Source organism: Natator depressus, chromosome 10 (genome assembly GCF_965152275.1).
Source record: "Natator depressus isolate rNatDep1 chromosome 10, rNatDep2.hap1, whole genome shotgun sequence".
NCBI lineage: Eukaryota > Metazoa > Chordata > Testudines > Cheloniidae > Natator > Natator depressus.
Window position 1 is genome coordinate 43285201 of NC_134243.1, and position 18623 is coordinate 43303823.

At 46.1% G+C, this 18623-nt stretch overlaps 1 protein-coding gene across 13 annotated transcripts in view; it reads left to right on the forward strand.

Moving 5' to 3' along the window:
- The window catches only part of MYO9A (myosin IXA), a 465931-nt gene that overhangs the window by 304107 nt on the left and 143201 nt on the right, over positions 1–18623 (forward strand). For all 13 annotated transcript variants that reach the window (XM_074965918.1, XM_074965921.1, XM_074965919.1 and 10 more), the window contains one exon: positions 10319–10453. In XM_074965918.1, the coding sequence (XP_074822019.1) occupies positions 10319–10453 (135 nt within the window). The remainder of the gene's footprint in view (positions 1–10318; positions 10454–18623) is intronic.

Genomic DNA, 18623 nt, shown 5'->3' on the forward strand with positions numbered 1-18623 from the left:
CTCCTTAATTTCATATTGCGTGACTTACCGGACACTTATTTGCTTACTAGAATTTAGGTATTTGTTTTCTGTCTGTGACCAAGAAATTTCATTTATTTAAATTAAACCCCAAGACTCTGCTACAGACATATGAAACCATTTGGTGACATCAGACTGTTTTCTGAGCAATTGATTTCTAAACCAGGGGAGCCCCAATCAAAAAATGAGTTGTGTACAGAAATTAGGTTTTATTTGTAAAATCTAGCCTTGCGTTACTGCGCTAGTCATTTTCTTCATATTCATGTGTTGAGCTTATGTTGCTTTTTTGTTTCTTTATTGAAAATTGAACTTAAAAATAAGATAAAGGCTAGACTTGCATGCAAAAGGTCATATTATTTCTGTGCATGCTTTCTGCATTGCAACCTTATGCTGAAGTGAAGACTGCAGTTAGCAAAGTTGAAACAGAAACTTTAGAAGTTTTAAGAGACACAAATTAAAATAATTTCTATTTCATTATTTAAATATTGTACTGCAAACTGAATTTTCGGTTCATCTGTTTAAAAAAGATGTATGTATATGTATATAAAGGAACATGCAAAGTGAAGTCCATACAAGGAAATGTTAAGCATATTCCAGTGATGTTGGGGGTGCTTCCCGAGCTGTAGGATGTAAGATAAGAGAGCAAAATCAAACTAACTAGAAAGTCTTTCATTATACCTACTGTCAGTGTTGCACTCATCACAGAGATGAGTGAGAGCGCTTTTTGTCTTTGCACCTGAATACATTCTTATTAGAAGAACTGTTTTTTGTTAACAGAAGAGAAGTTATTTGATTGTTTACTCAGTAAATGCACATTTGGGGTTGGGGTACTTGACAAACTATCCCTGATAGGACAATACAACTCATGCCGACCCCTCTGGAGTACTTTTGGGGGGACGGACACAATAGTATATATGTAGAAGTGCTGGTTTAATAAATAGAAAAGTTTTTTTTTAACCATTCTGAGTAGCTACAGTAGGGCTTGTTGAGGACAGGATATATTCCCCCTTTTGGACCAGAAAACAGGGAAGTGGTCATGAAACTCACAGGTGTTATTTCAGATGTTTAGTCAAATCCAAGACTAACTTAGGCAGAACTGCATTTCTTTTGGGAGAGGCTTAATGTGATGATGCATTTACATCCTGAAAGAGCATTTTCGTTAGCGATTTGGAACATGAACTGGTTGACTGAAGAACTCTGCTCTAGTCTCCCTTGCATGAAATTGTAAAAGTAAAGGATTATTTTAAAATCTGAGTGTCTTGGCTCAGCTACAGAATTCCTCACACAAAAAACAGTTTGGAGCCAATTTTAAAACTATAAACAACATGCATGCTGAAGCGTCTCACCAAGTGGGAGCCAGCAATCTGTGGCTATATTGTTTGATCCATTTGATGTGTGAAAAATTTTCTAAGATCTCTTCTGTCTTGTCCGGTGCAACAATCACTGTAGCATACTGCATTGCTCATTCTGTGTGCTCAACCTGATGTCTGTATTGATTTTGTTAAAAAGGAGGATTTTTGGATATTAACTTTACATTGTTGTTTCTTTACTTTACAAGTTGGAGATTCGTGGGGTGCTCCGAGTAGGGAGGTATGACTGATCATGGGAGCCCTTAATAGTAATGCAAGATCAAAAGAGAATATTTTAAATACATTTTTTTCATTTATAGCTGGAATAGCCATAATAACTATTTCATTGGCAGTCCAGCTCAGGTAAATTAACAGGCATTAGAAATAGGGGAATGATGATCATACTTAAATGTTTCATATTAAATTATTTTTGGAAGGTGACTTAAAGGGTCCATTTGTATTTAAAGTGAATTGTACTCGCACAACAGTGGTTTAATTTAATCCAAACAGTTGTGACATGCTGCTCATGAAAGAGTGAGTTGGCAATTTACCATGAATTCTTTCCTTTAAAAATTCTTGCCATTCTTTAACACACACACTCCTGTGTGCATGTGTTGTGTGTGCGTGCATGGTTACTTTACATGAAAATAAGAGACTTATCACCTATTTTAAAGAACTGCATGAAATATTTCACAATGTAGCCCTAAAAGCATGCATCACGCTAGAATCTTTCCTTACTTAAACAGGAGGAGGTGCAAGTGGCAATTGGAAGATTGGTCTTGTATTTGAAACATTGACTTTTGTCTCATGTTTCTGTTATCTCATTTACATATGCATAATATATGTAAACATTTTTTATTTAAGCTGTTATATTTATTACACACAATATTCAAAATATGTTGTATTAAGGTGTCTGTATGTGTAAAAAAGTAAATAAAAATAGTGCTAAGAGCATTATTCATCGTATAGTCTATTGTTTATCTGTAATAAGCTTTCCAGGACTGTGTGTATAGATATACTTCATAGAGAATAAAGGGACTGCTATATCTGAGTAGAACAATGGCAGGAAGATTTATAATTCTTTAGGAGGAGTGACTATATGTGTGTTCAGTCATTCTGTCTGTTGTTGTTTGGTCCAGAGACTGCAAATTTTAGTCCTTTGGTCAAAACTATTGTTTCATGTGAATGTTTGGCCAAATGACTAAAACTTTCAGGCATTTGGTCAAATTACTGAAAATATCATAACAGATTGAGGCATGTAATCTATTTGGTAATGCTGGAATGCGGGGAAGAGGAATGATAGCAGGGAAGTTGGAATGCCAACAGAGGCATGGGATGGCAGAGGAAAGGGACTAGAGATGGACTAGGGATAACCAGGAGTTCTTCGAATGATTGCTCATGTGTATTCCATTATAGGTGTGCGTGCTCGCCACGTGCACCGGTGCCAGAAGTTTTTCCCCTAGCAGTACCCATAGGGGGAGCACCCCAGCGACCCCTGGAGTGGTACCTCCATGGCACGGTATAAAGGGAGCTGCGTGCTCCCCCCATCCTCGGTTCCTTCTTGCTGCCGAGTGAAGGTGCATCGGAACTGTGCTGCTCCAGCTTTGCTATAGCTCGTCCCCAGAATTTTTTGTTTGTTCAGTGCTAGTACCTGTAGTTAGTTAGCTGTTACAGTTAGTTCATTTAGTTATAGTACCCGGGCCGGGGCATGCCCTGTGCTCCGGGTTTTAAGGCATGCAACACTTGTAGGCGATCTATGCCAAGGAGTGATCCACATGCAGACTGTTTACGCTGTTTGGGTGAGACCCATATCAGTGATCGTTGCAAAATTTGCAAGTCGTTTAAACCTCAGACTAAGAGAGAAAGAGACATTAGGCTCTGGGCCATTCTCATGGAGACGGCGCTGACCCCGGCTCCGGTGCACCACTCCGAGTCGGCACCAGGCAACGCAGCATCAGTGCGTGGCGACCTCCCCGTGCCTTCGACTAATCGGCACTGCTCCCTGTCTATGGGGCAGAAGAAGGCTAAGAAAGCGCCTTCTTCGCAGCAGCACTGAGGTAAACCAGGGGCAGAGACTAGACCCATGTCGGGCAGTCCTCGATCCCCTCCGGCCTTTAGGCCTCCGACTCATGTTGAGCGGAGTAGCCTGGCTGCGTCGGACCAGGCCTCCCCGGATGTCCAGATGCCGTCCACGCCAGAGGCCCTGCAGGCGGCCAGAGACATCATGACCATGCTGGTACCAGGAGTGCCGCCGGTGTCGGCCCCCTACTCCAGAGGCAAGCCACCGCTGGGTTCTCCACCGTCGCCCCCAGCGCCGCACCAGTCTCGGTCGCGGGAACATTCCCAACGCTGTTCTCCGCCCAGCGACCATTCAAGACGCAGTCCATGTGTCTCGTCCTCGACTTCCACCAGATTGTCTGGTTGGGTACCGTCCGACTGGGACTCCTGGTACCTCTCCACGCCACGGAGCGATTACCCACAGGACCGAGGCAGACATCACCAGAGGTCCTCGTCTTGCAGGGGTTAGCGCAGCCGGTCGCGGCACGGATGTCATTGCTGTTCCCGCTCGGAATCCCGCTCCAAGTCTCCACCAAAGCACCATCTCTGCAGCCCGGGGCGTAGATCGCCGGCATCGCGCTGTCGCTGGTCTGCCTGTCGGATCAGATCGTGGAGCAGCAGCTACAGGCGGAACTGGTCCTCCTCGTTGAGATCACAGTCCCATGGGCGACGCCGCTCCCGGCACCGCCGTTCCTCCTGGTCCCGTGGCAACGGCAGGTCATTTGTCAGCCCGGGCTCTGCTCGTAGTCGCCCTTCCATGGGCCAGGCCAGCCAAGCTGAACAGCCGGGGCCATTGGTGCCACAGCAGGTGCAGTGGCACCGGGCCTAGTGGCTGGCACAGTGGTACCCGTGGGCACCGTGGCCTCCAACACAGCCCCTGATGGGGGCCTGCTTGGTAGCCGGAGCCTCAGAGGCACCGTCAGCCTCTCTCTCCAGACCCCCAAGGAGTGAGTCAGTGGACGTACGCCCTCAGCACCGTGCCCGGAGACTGACCAAGTGGTGGACCCTCCGGTGCCGGCAGATACCCAGAGCACTGTACTGGCTTCCTCGCCTTCCCCAGATGAGGAGATAGTGGTCCCGCCCCCCCTCCGTCCCACAGGAGGACTTTAGGGCCCATCAAGAACTTTTAAAACGGGTGGCATCAAACCTTCACCTCCAGGCAGAAGAGCTGGAGGAGCCCTCGGACTCTATGTTCAATGCAGTGTCATCTTCAGCACCGGGCAGGGTGGCTTTGCTCCTCCATGAGGGGGTGGCAAGCATTTCAAATGCCCTGTGGCAAACGCTGGCTTCCCTGGCCCCCATATCGAAGAAGGCGGAACACAAGTACTTTGTACCCACCAAGGGGCACGAGTACCTCTACACCCACCCAATGCCCAACTCCCTGGTGGTCGAGTTGGTCAACCACAGGGAACAGCAGGGCCAACCAGCCCCCACTCCGAAAAATAAATACTCAAGGAGGCTGGACTCTTCTGGCAAAAAGGTTTATTCATCCTTGAGTTTCCAGTTGCGGCTGGAAAGCCACCAAGCTCTCCTGGGCAGATACTAATTCAACTTGTGGGGTTTGCTGCCCAAATTTGAGGACTCCCTCCAGGAGCGCTATAAGAGAGAGTTCAAGGTGCTGGTGGAGGAGGGTGCAGATGCTCCCAGGGCATCCCTGCAGGTGGTGTCAGATGCGGTGGACACGGCACCTCGATCCATGGCCTCGGCGGTGTCAATGAGAAAGGCATCGTGGTTCCTGCTGTCCGGGCTGTCCAGTGAGGCGCAGTCGGCCATGCAGGATCTCCGTTTGACGGCAAGGCTCTGTTTGCAGAACAAATGGATACACAGCTATATGGCATGAAGGACTCCCGCATGACCTTGCAGACCCTGGGTCTTTATGTTCCAGCTCCAGCTAAAACTAAGTTTAAGCCACAGCAGGCCCCTGCTCTGGCTGCCCTGCCTAAGTCCGAGGCTGCCTATAAAAAGTCGAGAGACTATAAGAGGCGCCCCAGCGGCAGTCAAGGCCTGCCCCACAGCCTGGGTCCTCCAAGGGCAAGCAGGTGGGGAAAAAGTGGTTTTAATGGGACGCCAGAGGGCACTTTGACAGTCCCCAAAGGGGATCCCCCTCAAGAAAGCTTCCCTTCTGCAATTAGTTGTGTGCTTTCCTCCTGGAGTGGTTGCGACTAACCTCGGACCGCTGGGTCCTCAACACGGTCTCCCAGGGCTACATGCTGCAATTTGTTTCAACCCCATCCAACCATCCCCCACCCCCGTTTTTTCTGGGGGATCCTTCGCACAAAGCCCTGCTAGAGCAGGAGGTGGGGCAGCTCCTAGACCTGGGAGCAGTGGAAATGGTCCCTGGGAAGTTCAGAGGCAAGGGGTCTACTCCTGCTATTTCCTTATCCCAAAGGCCAAAGGGGGACTCAGGCCCATCCTGGACATGTGGGAACTGAACCAGTTTATGGTCAAACTCAAGTTCCGCATGGTCTCCCTGGCCTCCATCATCCCCTCCCTGGATCCAAGGGATTGGTATGCCGCCCTGGATCTGCAGGATGCGTATTTCCACATCCACATATTTGAGGGGCACAGACGCTTCCTCCGTTTCCTGGTGGGACAGAATCACTACCAATTTACGGTCCTCCCATTTGGCCTATCCACTGCCCCAAGGATGTTCACAAAATATATGTCAGTGGTAGCAGCCTACCTCAGGTGCCGGGGGGTCCAGATCTTTCCCTACCTGGACGATTGGCTGGTCAAGGGCAGCTCCCAGTCGCAGATGCAGGATCACGTGATGCTTCTACTGTCCACATGTGCGGCCTTGGACCTGTTAGTAAACAACACCAAGTCCATGTTAGTCCCAGTTCAGCGCATAGAGTTTATCGGGGCGCTCCTGGACACCTCGTCAGCCATGGCTTCCCTCCCACCGGGCAGATTCGAGACCCTAAAAGGGCTCATTGACACGGTCACAAAGTTCCCTGTGACAACGGCCAGAATGTGCCTCCAGCTCCTGGATCATATGTCGGCGTCCACGTATGTGGTCTGCCACGCCAGGCTCCGAATGAGGCCCCTCCGGCTTTGGCTGGCCTCGGAGTTCTCCCAGGCCCGGGACAGGATGGACAAGGTCCTCACCATACCCGACCTGGTGTTCGCCTCCCTTCGGTGGTGGTCCACCCCGAACAACATGCTCCAAAGGGTCCCTTTTCGAGACAGGGCCCCGTCTTTGGAGCTGGGGTCCAATGCGTCGGACCTGGGTTGGGGGGCCCATGTGGGGATGGTTCAGATCCAAGGGCTGTGGTTGGCCCAGGAGCTATTCCTACACATAAATGTTAAGGAACTCAGGGTCGTGTATCTGGCATGTGTGGCCTTCCGCTTGCACTTACAGGGCAAGGTGGTCAGGGTCCTCACGGACAATACGGCCTCGATGTTCTATATCAACAGGCAAGGCAGGACCCGATCCTCCGCCCTTTGCCGCGAAGCCCTCAGACTGTGGGACTTCTGCATAGCCCACGACATCTCTCTGAGGGCCTTCCACCTGTTGGGCACTCGCAACATGCGGGCAGATCGCTTGAGCAAGGACTCCTCCTCCCAGCACAAGTGGTCTCTCCACTCAGAAGTGACTTACCAGCTCTTCCGAGTGTGGGGAACTCCCCAGGTGGACCTGTTCGCAACAAGACAGAACCAGCACTGCCCCCAGTTCCGCTCCGGGGGCGGGAGGGGGGGGGGTCAGGGAAAGGGCCCTATCTCCGATGCCTTCCTCCTGTCCTGGTCGGACCACTTTCTCTATGCCTTCCCCCCGTTCCCTCTCATCAGCAGGGTCCTGGAGAAAGTAAAAATGGACAAGGCATGGGTTCTCCTGATTTCCCCGGCATGGCCCCAGCAGCATTGGTACAGGATGCTCATGGACCTGACAGTGGCTCCGCCGCAGCCGTTGCCGCTCCGCCCGGACCTGCTCTCTCAGGACCTGGGCTGCCTCCTCCATCCCAACTTAGTGGCTCTCCACCTCACGGTGTGGCTGCTCAATGGCTAGGCAGGGAGGCGCGGACGTGTTCGGAGGGGGTCCAGCACATCCTTCTGGAATTTAGGCGGCCCTCCAAACGCCACGCCTACTCAGTGAAGTGGTCCCAGTTCTCCAGATGGGCTGCCGAGCAGGGTGTTTCCCCGGTGGCTGTCCCAATCCAGCTTATCCTGGACTACCTCCTTCACCTTAGAGCCCAGGGCCTGGTGCTCTCGTTGGTCAGGGTGCACCTGGTGGCCATATCGGCCTTCCATCTGCCGGTGCAGGGACACACGGTGTTCTCCCATGCTATGACTGGACGATTCCTTAAGGGATTGGACTGTCTTTTTCCATATATTAGGCCCCCTGTCCCGCCGTGGGACCTGAACGTGGTGTTATCCTGTCTTACAGGGCCCCCATTTGAACCTCTGGCCATGTGCTCCTGGTCTCACCTCTCGTGGAAGGTAGCCTTCCTGGTTGCTGTCATGTAGGCCAGGCAGGTCTCGGAGCTCAGGGCCCTGACCTCCGAATCCCTGTACATGGTTTTTCATAAGGATAAGGTTCAGCTCCGCCCACACCCCACATTCCTCCCCAAGGTGGTCTTCGCCTATCACTTGGGCCAGGATTTTCCTGCCTGTCCTCTGCCCCAAGTAGACGCGTCCAGTGAGGAACACCGCCTCCACACGCTTTACGTGCGTGGGGCCCTTGCCTTCTACATGGAATGGACTAAGCCGTTCAGGAAGTCCTCTCAACTGTTTGTTGCCTCAGCTGAACGCGTGCGGGGTCGGTTGATTTCCACCCAGTGCCTCTCCCACTGGATCACCACGTGCATTTGCACCTGTTATGATCTGGCGGGTGTTCCCCTGCCACCATTTGTAAAGGCACACTCAGCTCTGACCCAGGCCTCATCAGCTGCCTTTGTGGCCCACGTCCCTATCCAAGATATTTGTAGGGCCGCCATTTGGTCTTCGGTTCACACGTTTACCTCGCACTATGCGATTGTCTCCCGAACCAGGGATGATGCCGGGTTCGGCAGGGCCGTACTCCGTCCCGGGGATCTGTGAACTCCTCCCACCTCCAACAAATATAGCTTGGAATCACCTATTGTGGAATACACATGAGCAATCACTCGAAGAAGAAAAGACAGTTACCTTTTCCGTAACTGGTGTTCTTCGAGATGTGTTGCTCATGTCTATTCCACATCCCACCCTCCTTTCCCTCTGTCGGAGTTGTCTGGCAAGAAGGAACTGAGGGTGGGGGGAACACGCAGCTCCCCTTATACCGCGCCATGGAGACGCCACTCCAGGGGTCGCTGGGGTGTTCCCCCTACGGGTACTGGTAGGGGAAAAACTTCTGGCACTGGTGCACGTGGCGAGCATGCACACCTATTGTGGAATAGGCATGAGCAACACATCTCAAGGAACACCAGTTACGGAAAAGGTAACTGTCTTATTTTGTTTAATGTTTTTTCAAGAAATTGATTTGCAGTGCAATGAGATGACTTTATTTACACAACCACTAATTTAGTTCATTGGAATCTAAGGCCATTTCCATGCTACAATTAGTGGCATGATTGGCTCTAAATATGGTTTTATATCTGTGCATAACAATTGTATCTACCCTGATATTTTAGTGTTTTTCCGCCATGGCAGCTAGTGAAGAAGCATTTTACCACTGTGTCATTTGACCCTGGTGGGATCTGGTCAGACCACAGTGGTATAAAAAAAGTTTGTGGTCAATCTGTTCCATTACCCACTGTTGTTAGCACTGCTGGAGCTGTGCTGGTGCTAGAGTAATGATGGGAGAATTTCCTAAAATTCTGCATGTGGGTAAGAGCAGTAATACTGGTATTTGGTTACTAACTATGACAGGTGGTAATGTATTTTTCCCCTGCCAGAGGCTTAGGCTTGGCCCATGGTTCTTATTCTGGAAAGAGTTCTACCCATTCTTTTTGTTCTGTGACCAGGGCCCTCTTCCTGTAACAGTTTAGCCAGGCTTTCTTCTTTCCATCTGTCTTTGTAGTAGGTCATTCCAGTGTGCAATTCACCATGAACTGCTGGTGCTGCTCTCTTTCCACATGTACTTTTATGCCCTGATAAGGTGCAATAGGGATAGGTGTTTTTTGTTTGGTTTTTCATTTATTTTATAAAAAGAAATGCATCAGAAGAGTTGCCCAGAAAGACCTATCATAAACACATAGCAAAAATGTTAAATTGCTTTTCTTGTATATACTTTCTGATCTGTTGTGTCATGCAGGTTTGATATTATAGAGAGTTGCTCTGTGGCATTTCCTAAGTGGGTCCTTTCCCCACTCTCGCTTATTGTAGTGCATTATTTATTTATAAACCCCTCCAGTGTGTATTTTACTTTGAAATGCTCACAGCTGGAGTGTAACCATTTACAAAATTAATTCAGGGAGTCCAAATAAGCACATTCCTTTGGTTTACCCTTCATGGTACAAGTCATTTTTTTCCATTGGGTGAAAACTTTTAAGTCTTAGATCCAATGGAGTAGGTTGGAACTGTATTCAGATTTCCCCTAAGAGGTGATAATTCAGTTAGCTATAAGTAAAAGCCAGATGAGCACATTATTATTTAGACCAAAAAGTGTGCTGTCAGCTCAGTATGGGATGCCGTACCACAAGCAGGAGGGAATTTAGTGTATCTCTCCAAAATAAAGTACATTGAAGTATTTCCTTCTAGTAAATCACAACTAAACTGGTACCTAAAATTACATGTTGTCTCCTTGATTTATGTACAGCCCTAATAGTGGAATAATATTAATAGTTACAGCAGTGATTACAGATCATTATACTCAATAGATTTGATTCTGTTTGTATGCTTTGTATCATGAATGATGTTCTGAGAGTACATAAATTGGTCTGATTTTTCTAAGTAACATACTTTGTTTTGTTTTACAGACTTTGTCCATTGGAGTACTTGATATCTTTGGGTTTGAAGATTATGAAAATAACAGCTTTGAACAATTCTGCATTAACTTTGCTAATGAACGCTTACAGCACTACTTTAACCAACACATCTTTAAACTAGAGCAGGTAGGTCTGAATATTCACTGCATGATGCAAATGACAATTTGCATAGACATATTATACCTTATTGACTTGGAGTTTTTGAATTACAGTGTATGGTTTTTTATGTATGAATTTGTGCTTTAATGGATTTAGTCATATTTAAAATCTAAGATGTTTTTTACTAGTCATTATCTGTAAAAGCCATCATGCTCTAGATCTCCTATGTCAAATGACTCCTCCATCCTGGGCCAGCTCTGAACTCAGAACCACACATAGTTTATGTGAGGATCCTGAAGACCTCAACTGTTGTACATTTGCCTTCCATGTGTGCACTCTGAGGTTCCCCAAATGAGAAATATTCTCTTGCCTTTGTGGACTCGCTGCCATGCTATCTAGATGCCACATTTATTCAAAGTTCACACTCTCCCTTCCTCCAGTGTCTTTACTGTTTCCCAGTGAAGGTGGGGTTACTCTCACTTGTTTTTTTTTTTTTTTAAGGCAAAACGTAGGCAGCCATTACATTACTTTATTACAGGAGGGCTCGTACAAATCACTTGGTCATGTGTTGTGTCCAAAAGGTGCCAAGGCTCTGGCTCGTTCTAATTTCTGATGGTCAAGTTCCTACAGCCAAGAATGTTCAGACTCCGGAGAGTTTTGTCATGGCTGATGCAGAGCTCTCAAGGTGTGTCTTGGAGGAAAAATGGTTCTTTAAGATACCTTGGCCCTAATCCATTGAGGGCTTTAAAAATGAGGGGAAAAAACCAAGAAGCAGTTTTGCTACTGAATGGGGAGCCATAAAACTCAGACACCCAATATGTTGTGTTCTTGTGTGATTGTATTGCGTGGTAGGTAGGCTCCTTCATAAGTTTCTGAGTGGATGTCTCCTGCAATCCTAGGTAGAATATGCTGCATTAGAAGTGGCAAGACATGGACCACTTTTGCTACATCCACATTTGATAGGAAAGAGTATAGCCTCCTAGCTAGCCAAAGGTGGAAAAAGACATTTCCAATCACCTATTGTTGGTATCCAGCAGCCCTACACAGGTGTATCAAGAACACATTTATTAAGAGCCAGTTATTTCAAGTTGTGAAATGAACAATTCATGAGCAGAGTCTTGGATTTATGGCCAATAGGGAGCGCACTCTCTATATGTGATTTTGCACAGATTTTAGCTAAACCAGAGCAGTGCAAAATTCAGTACATGGGGACATTATGTAGATCCTTGACCCTTTCTAAGGGACTTTGGGTCCCTAAACTTGTTAATGAATCATTATGCTCACACCTACATTGCTAGGTAGTATGTTCATCAGTGGTATTTAATCAAGTATAATGAAAGCTCATTACAGAACTTTAAAATATTAATTTTCCTATGCGTGCAGGTCCTCACTATGGTTGAAATCTTGACTGTTGAGATTAATGGGAATTTTGCCATTGACTTCAGTGGAGCCAGGTTTTTGCCCAGTGTGTCTTCAGTGTACTTGCAGCTTTGGGGACAGAACCAAACCTGTGCATACCAGGCAGAGCAGACCAGTTTAGTTCTGTGCCTCTGCAGCACTACAAGAGGCCCTGAAATGCCAGACAAGCCTGGTGAGAAGGGGAAGACACAGATGTGCTTCTCTTGCTTGCGCCCCAAGAAGAGGAGACTTAAAATAAGCTATGTAGCACTGAATAATTTGAGGCAATAATTTGCCTTCTGAGGCAGTTTGTTGCAAGTTCTACAGCTTCCTCTGGACACTCTTGTCCTTGCTGAAGGGGCTTTTTGCTGAAGGATTCCCCAGAATTGATACCTCATTGAGGTGGAATTTCAAGGCAGCCTCTGTAGCCCTGAAAGCCACAGAAGCTTCTGCCTGTTTCATAAGAGAGATCCTAGATGTGGTCATCACACTGGGAATTCCTACATTTTGCTATGTGGCTCTCAACACCTCAATATTCCTCCCTCCGCCCATGAAGTATGCAAAGGTCCTGATTGCTGTACTCAGACAGGAAGGGATGCTCTTGAAACCCTTCCTGGGCTAGCTTCTGAGCATTGCCCTTAGTCCATTTTCCAAGGGAAGGGAGGCTTTTAAAGCATCCTCTTCTGGATCAATAAGCTGGGCAATTTCAGAGGCCTACAAGTCCAAATGCCTTGTACCACTTTGCAAGTTTAGGACACACTGGCTGAGAGCAGAGGGATCCTATGCAAGCTCTCGTAGCAAAAGATTTGCAGGATGCTGCATTCTGCTGAAAGGTTCCTGCAAGAAGTCACTCATCAGAGAGGAGAGACTGACTATAAGTGTTGTATATAGACAGGCTTAACTTTTCCTCTTGCCCTCCCTGAAGCCACACTACTAAAAAGAATCTCACTTTAGACTCTGTGGACCTGACTGCACAGAAAAATGGAAACATGTATCCATATTTTTATACTTAGCTGAGAATTTCTTTCCGTCCAGTAGAAAGGTCCACAAATCCAATTCACCCTTGGGGAATTAGTTCCCAGATTATGGACTAAGATTGGGCAGATGAGGATATTGGAAGATGTGATATTTGCTTGATCTGTAGTAGGACATTTGTCAGCAAGGTATTTGTAGCCTCACAGTTATTTGATTCCTTTTATGCTGAACCATAAGTAGTTTTGGCTGTGATAATTACCTCGGTATGAAACATTCTTTGTGAAGTAGCAGTGGGCACTCCTCTCTGCCTCTGACAGATGGGTTTGGTTCTATCTTCATAGCGTGATACAGGTGGAAAATCCCAAGCAATGGGGTATGCTCGGGTGTTTGGACCATTGCTAGGGTATTTAGAGCTTCCCATGAGAAGAAAGGACATTTTCTGGTAAGCAGTGAGAAATTTTCTTGTAATTGTTTCAGAATCCCATGTGTGAGAATGCTGTTTCACAGTGACATATTATGGCCATTTGCTGTACCTTTTTCTTCAGTACCATGCATGCTACATTCCACAAGGTGATAGAACTCTGATTTTTACAGAACACTTTCATGGCAGCAAATGAGAGTGAGAGTCCAGCACAAGAGTGATATGATATTTAGCCTTACAGTGTTATGTGGTGATGTCCTCTATGACCCATCACAAAGTGTAGATTGTCCAGTGGGAATCTGTTGTTTACTATAAACCCTTATTCTACCTAAAGAAAATGCTGCTTCCAGCTGTTTGTAGCCAGCCTCTCCTGATAGAGATGGCAGGTACATCCCCTCTTATCACTACAGGTTTCATTGTACTGTATATCAAGAGAGTCTGTTTAAGACTGAATCAGATTCAAAAATCCTCTCACTAACAGTCTCTCAACTTTGAGCCAAATAAGTATAACTGGGAAGAATGCCAATCAGGATATTGTTGACAGTAAAGTAAGGGAATGGGGCAGAAAGGGTTAAGTGTTAGATTTCTGCCTTGCACAAAGCCTTTCTAGTTAAGCTTGCTTGCTTGCTATATTTATTTATTTATTTATTTTTAAACCAACTGTTCCAAATTACTGAAGAAGACTTAGCTCATGATGATTCATGATAGCCTTGAAGTATGCTTTACCAGATGATAAGCATGAGTGAAATATACTAACCGGGCTGTAAAACACAGGCACATAAATCCTGTTGCCAAAAGCCTTAGATTCAGAACTATAATGACCTTATTTCTGGCAGTATGCCCTTGCCCAAGAACATAAACTAAGCCTATGCTATCATTCAGGAGGAGACTTTTTACTCCCATCTCCCCAATTATTTCACCCAGAGTGATTCTCATCCTACCACCAAGCAGGCAGGACACAGCCTCCACCATTGCATCCACTAATCTCTTTCAGTAATTAGCTACTCTTGGAATGTGCTGCTCACCCATCTGACCAGAATTCTCTCCTCCCCATGTGACTAAGCATGTTAAACTCCACGTTCTGCCTTTGTCCTGTTCAAATGGGTTCTTCTCCATGACAGATAAGCATATTGTTGCCACTGAGCTGGCACTGAGGGTGTTTCTACACTAGGAAAAATGGTTGCTCTGTGCTATAGCTTACTATTGGTAGCACTGGTACCATTGCACCAGTGCATAAAATAATTATAATTTTTTTTAGTATGCATAAGGTCTCAGAAAGAGTCTGCTGTTAATAATAAAACCATTTATGACTTTATTCTGCTTGTGGATTTTAAAAAATTATTTATTCTTTTTTACACTCTGATCAAAAATCTTTCTTCTTGCATGACTCATTCATGTGACAATGAATACTGTGAGTAAGGAGCTTTCAAAGCTGTTCATTCCTTTTTTATACTACAACTTTCAGGTATTCTTCCTTTGGCTGAAAGGATCGTGATATAGCTAAACTCAGATGAGTGTTTGGTGGTAGTGGTAGGGTTAAATTTGAAAATAGGTTCTGCAATTTCCATTTTAAAAATGTATTGCCCTCCAGTTCACATCTCATTTTGCACACTGGTAACATTGAAATTTGGTAAATAAACAATGTTCATTCTGGAGAGCATGCACTTATCACTCTTTAAAAAACTGGTTGAATAAATAGGGTCTGAGATTGCAAAATCAGTTTTCAACATGCTCAGTAGCCATTGGCTGAGATGTTTAGCAGAGACTAGTGAAACCCTGTTATAATATAAAACACATGGTTGCTGATGAGCCTGACGTGGTGTTTTGCCCTCAAGCTGCTGCTGGGTCAGTTGGCATGAGGAGCGATTACAAAAATCTTACTGAAATATCTGCAGCAGAGTAAAAAAAAAAACAAAAACACACTGCTTTAATCTCAGCAGCAGGAGTAAGTCATGGCTGTGAGAGGAAAAAAAGTGGATCCCATAATTACAATTCTCCAAAATTGTTCCATGCTTTATTGAGCATGGTGTTCCTGATCATCTTGGCTAATAGCCATTGATGGACATATTCTTCATAAACTTATCTAATTCTTGTTTGAACCCAATTACACTTTTGATCTTCACAACATCCCTGGCAATGAGTTCCACAGGTTGACTCTGCGTTGTGTGAAGAAGTACTTCCTTATGTTTGTGTTAAACCTACTTGGCTTTAAACCAATGCCTGGTTCTTGTGCTGTGTGAAGGGGTAAATAACTCTTTCTTATTCACTTTCTTCCCATCATTCTTGATTTTTATAGCCCTCTTATCATATCCGTTCTTAGTCTCTTTTCTAAACTGAACAGTCCCAGTCTATTTAATCTCTCCTCACATGGAAGCTGTTCCATACTCCTAATAGTTTTTCTTGCCTGTCTATGTACTTTTCCATTTCTAATACATATTGTTTGAGATGGAGTGACCAGAACTGCATGCAATATTCAAGGCGGGGGTGTACGGCTGGTTTATATTGTGGCATTATAATATTTTCTGTTTTATTATCGATCACTTTCCTAATGGTTCCTAACATTCTGTTAGCCTTTTTGACTGCTGCTGCACATTGAGCAGATGTTTTCAGAGAACTAAATACACTGACTCCAAGATCTCTTTGTCGTCATCCAGTATGCTAAGATTTTATCCAAAAGTATGTATTACTATTCCTATATCCTAGATGGAGAAATGTAGCAATCTGAAAAACCAGCACAGAAATCCTAAAATCATAAATTTTGTGACCGTCTGTGCATCACAGTGCAAAATAGCTTAAAAAGCAAGTTACATTTTGTCTGCATCACAGTGATAAAGAATAGTAAAATGCAGTTCACTAGCATGATGTGAATTGACTGAAGCCCTAGTTATTACTTGCAGTACTTTAAAGGACCACAAATGTTCAATATTCTTCACCACAATACTGCTTTGGTGTGAACAGCCCTTCACATATGACTAGGGCCCTACCAAATTCATGGTCCATTTTGGTCAATTTCACAGTCATAGGATTTAAAAAATAATAAAAGTCATGATTTCAGCTATTTAAATCTGAAATCTCATGGTGTTGTAATTGTAGGGGTCCTGACCCAAAAAGGACTTGTGAAGGGGTTGCAAGGTTATTGTAGGGGGGGTTGTGGTACTGCCACCCATAAGGGAGCAGTATGACTGCTCAGAGCTCCGGTACGAAACTGCAGAAAAACCTGAGTGTCTCTGGATTAAGTTTAGAAGTGTGAGTAATAAGAGTGATGTAGTGGTGGGGGTCTGCTATAGACCACCGGACCACGGGGATGAGGTGGATGAGGCTTTCTTCCGGCAACTCGCAGAAGCTACTAGATCGCACGCCCTGGTTCTCATGGGTGACTTTAATTTTCCTGATATTTGCTGGGAGAGCAATACAGCGGTGCATAGACAATCCAGGAAGTTTTTGGAAAGCGTAGGGGACAATTTCCTGGTGCAAGTGCTAGACGAGCCAACTAGGGGGGGAGCTTTTCTTGACCTGCTGCTCACAAACAGGGAAGTATTAGTGGGGGAAGCAAAAGTGGATGGGAATCTGGGAGGCAGTGACCATGAGATGGTTGAGTTCAGGATCCTGACACAGGGAAGAAAGGTAAGCAGCAGGATACGGACTCTGGACTTCAGGAAAGCAGACTTCGACTCCCTCAGGGAGCGGATGGGTAGGATCCCCTGGGGGACTAACATGAAGGGGAAAGGAGTCCAGGAGAGCTGGCTGTATTTCAAGGAATCCCTGTTGAGGTTACAGGGACAAACCATCCCGATGAGTCGAAAGAATAGTAAATATAGCAGGCGACCAGCTTGGCTTAATGGTGAAATCCTAGCGGATCTTAAACATAAAAAAGAAGCTTACAAGAAGTGGAAGGTTGGACATATGACCAGGGAAGAGTATAAAAATATTGCTCGGGCATGTAGGAATGAAATCAGGAGGGCCAAATCGCACCTGGAGCTGCAGCTAGCAAGAGATGTCAAGAGTAACAAGAAGGGTTTCTTCAGGTATGTTGGCAACAAGAAGAAAGCCAAGGAAAGTGTGGGCCCCTTACTGAATGAGGGAGGCAACCTAGTGACAGAGGATGTGGAAAAAGCTAATGTGCTCAATGCTTTTTTTTGCCTCTGTCTTCACTAACAAGGACAGCTCCCAGACTGCTGCGCTGGGCATCACAACATGGGGAGTAGATGGCCAGCCCTCTGTGGAGAAAGAGGTGGTTAGGGACTATTTAGAAAAGCTGGACGTGCACAAGTCCATGGGGCCGGACGAGTTGCATCCGAGAGTGCTAAAGGAATTGGCGGATGTGATTGCAGAGCCATTGGCCATTATCTTTGAAAACGCGTGGCGAATGGGGGAAGTCCCAGATGACTGGAAAAAGGCTAATGTAGTGCCAATCTTTAAAAAAGGGAAGAAGGAGGATCCTGGGAACTACAGGCCGGTCAGCCTCACCTCAGTCCCCGGAAAAATCATGGAGCAGGTCCTCAAGGAATCAATCCTGAAGCACTTACACGAGAGGAAAGTGATCAGGAACAGTCAGCATGGATTCACCAAGGGAAGGTCATGCCTGACTAATCTAATCACCTTCTATGATGAGATTACTGATTCTGTGGATGAAGGGAAAGCAGTGGATGTATTGTTTCTTGAGTTTAGCAAAGCTTTTGACACGGTCTCCCACAGTATTCTTGTCAGCAAGTTAAAGAAGTATGGGCTGGATGAATGTACTATAAGGTGGGTAGAAAGTTGGCTAGATTGTCGGGCTCAACGGGTAGTGATCAATGGCTCTATGTCTAGTTGGCAACCGGTGTCAAGTGGAGTGCCCCAGGGGTCGGTCCTGGGGCCGGTTTTGTTCAATATCTTCATAAATGATCTGGAGGATGGTGTGGATTGCACTCTCAGCAAATTTGCGGATGATACTAAACTAGGAGGAGTGGTAGATACGTTGGAGGGCAGAGATAGGATACAGAGGGACCTAGACAAATTGGAGGATTGGGCCAAAAGAAACCTGATGAGGTTCAATAAGGATAAGTGCAGGGTCCTGCACTTAGGACGGAAGAACCCAATGCACAGCTACAGACTAGGGACCGAATGGCTAGGCAGCAGTTCTGCGGAAAAGGACCTAGGGGTTACAGTGGACGAGAAGCTGGATGAGTCAGCAGTGTGCCCTTGTTGCCAAGAAGGCCAATGGCATTTTGGGATGTATAAGTAGGGGCATAGCGAGCAGATCGAGGGACGTGATCGTTCCCCTCTATTCGACATTGGTGAGGCCTCATCTGGAGTACTGTGTCCAGTTTTGGGCCCCACACTACAAGAAGGATGTGGATAAATTGGAGAGAGTCCAGCGAAGGGCAACAAAAATGATTAGGGGTCTGGAACACATGACTTATG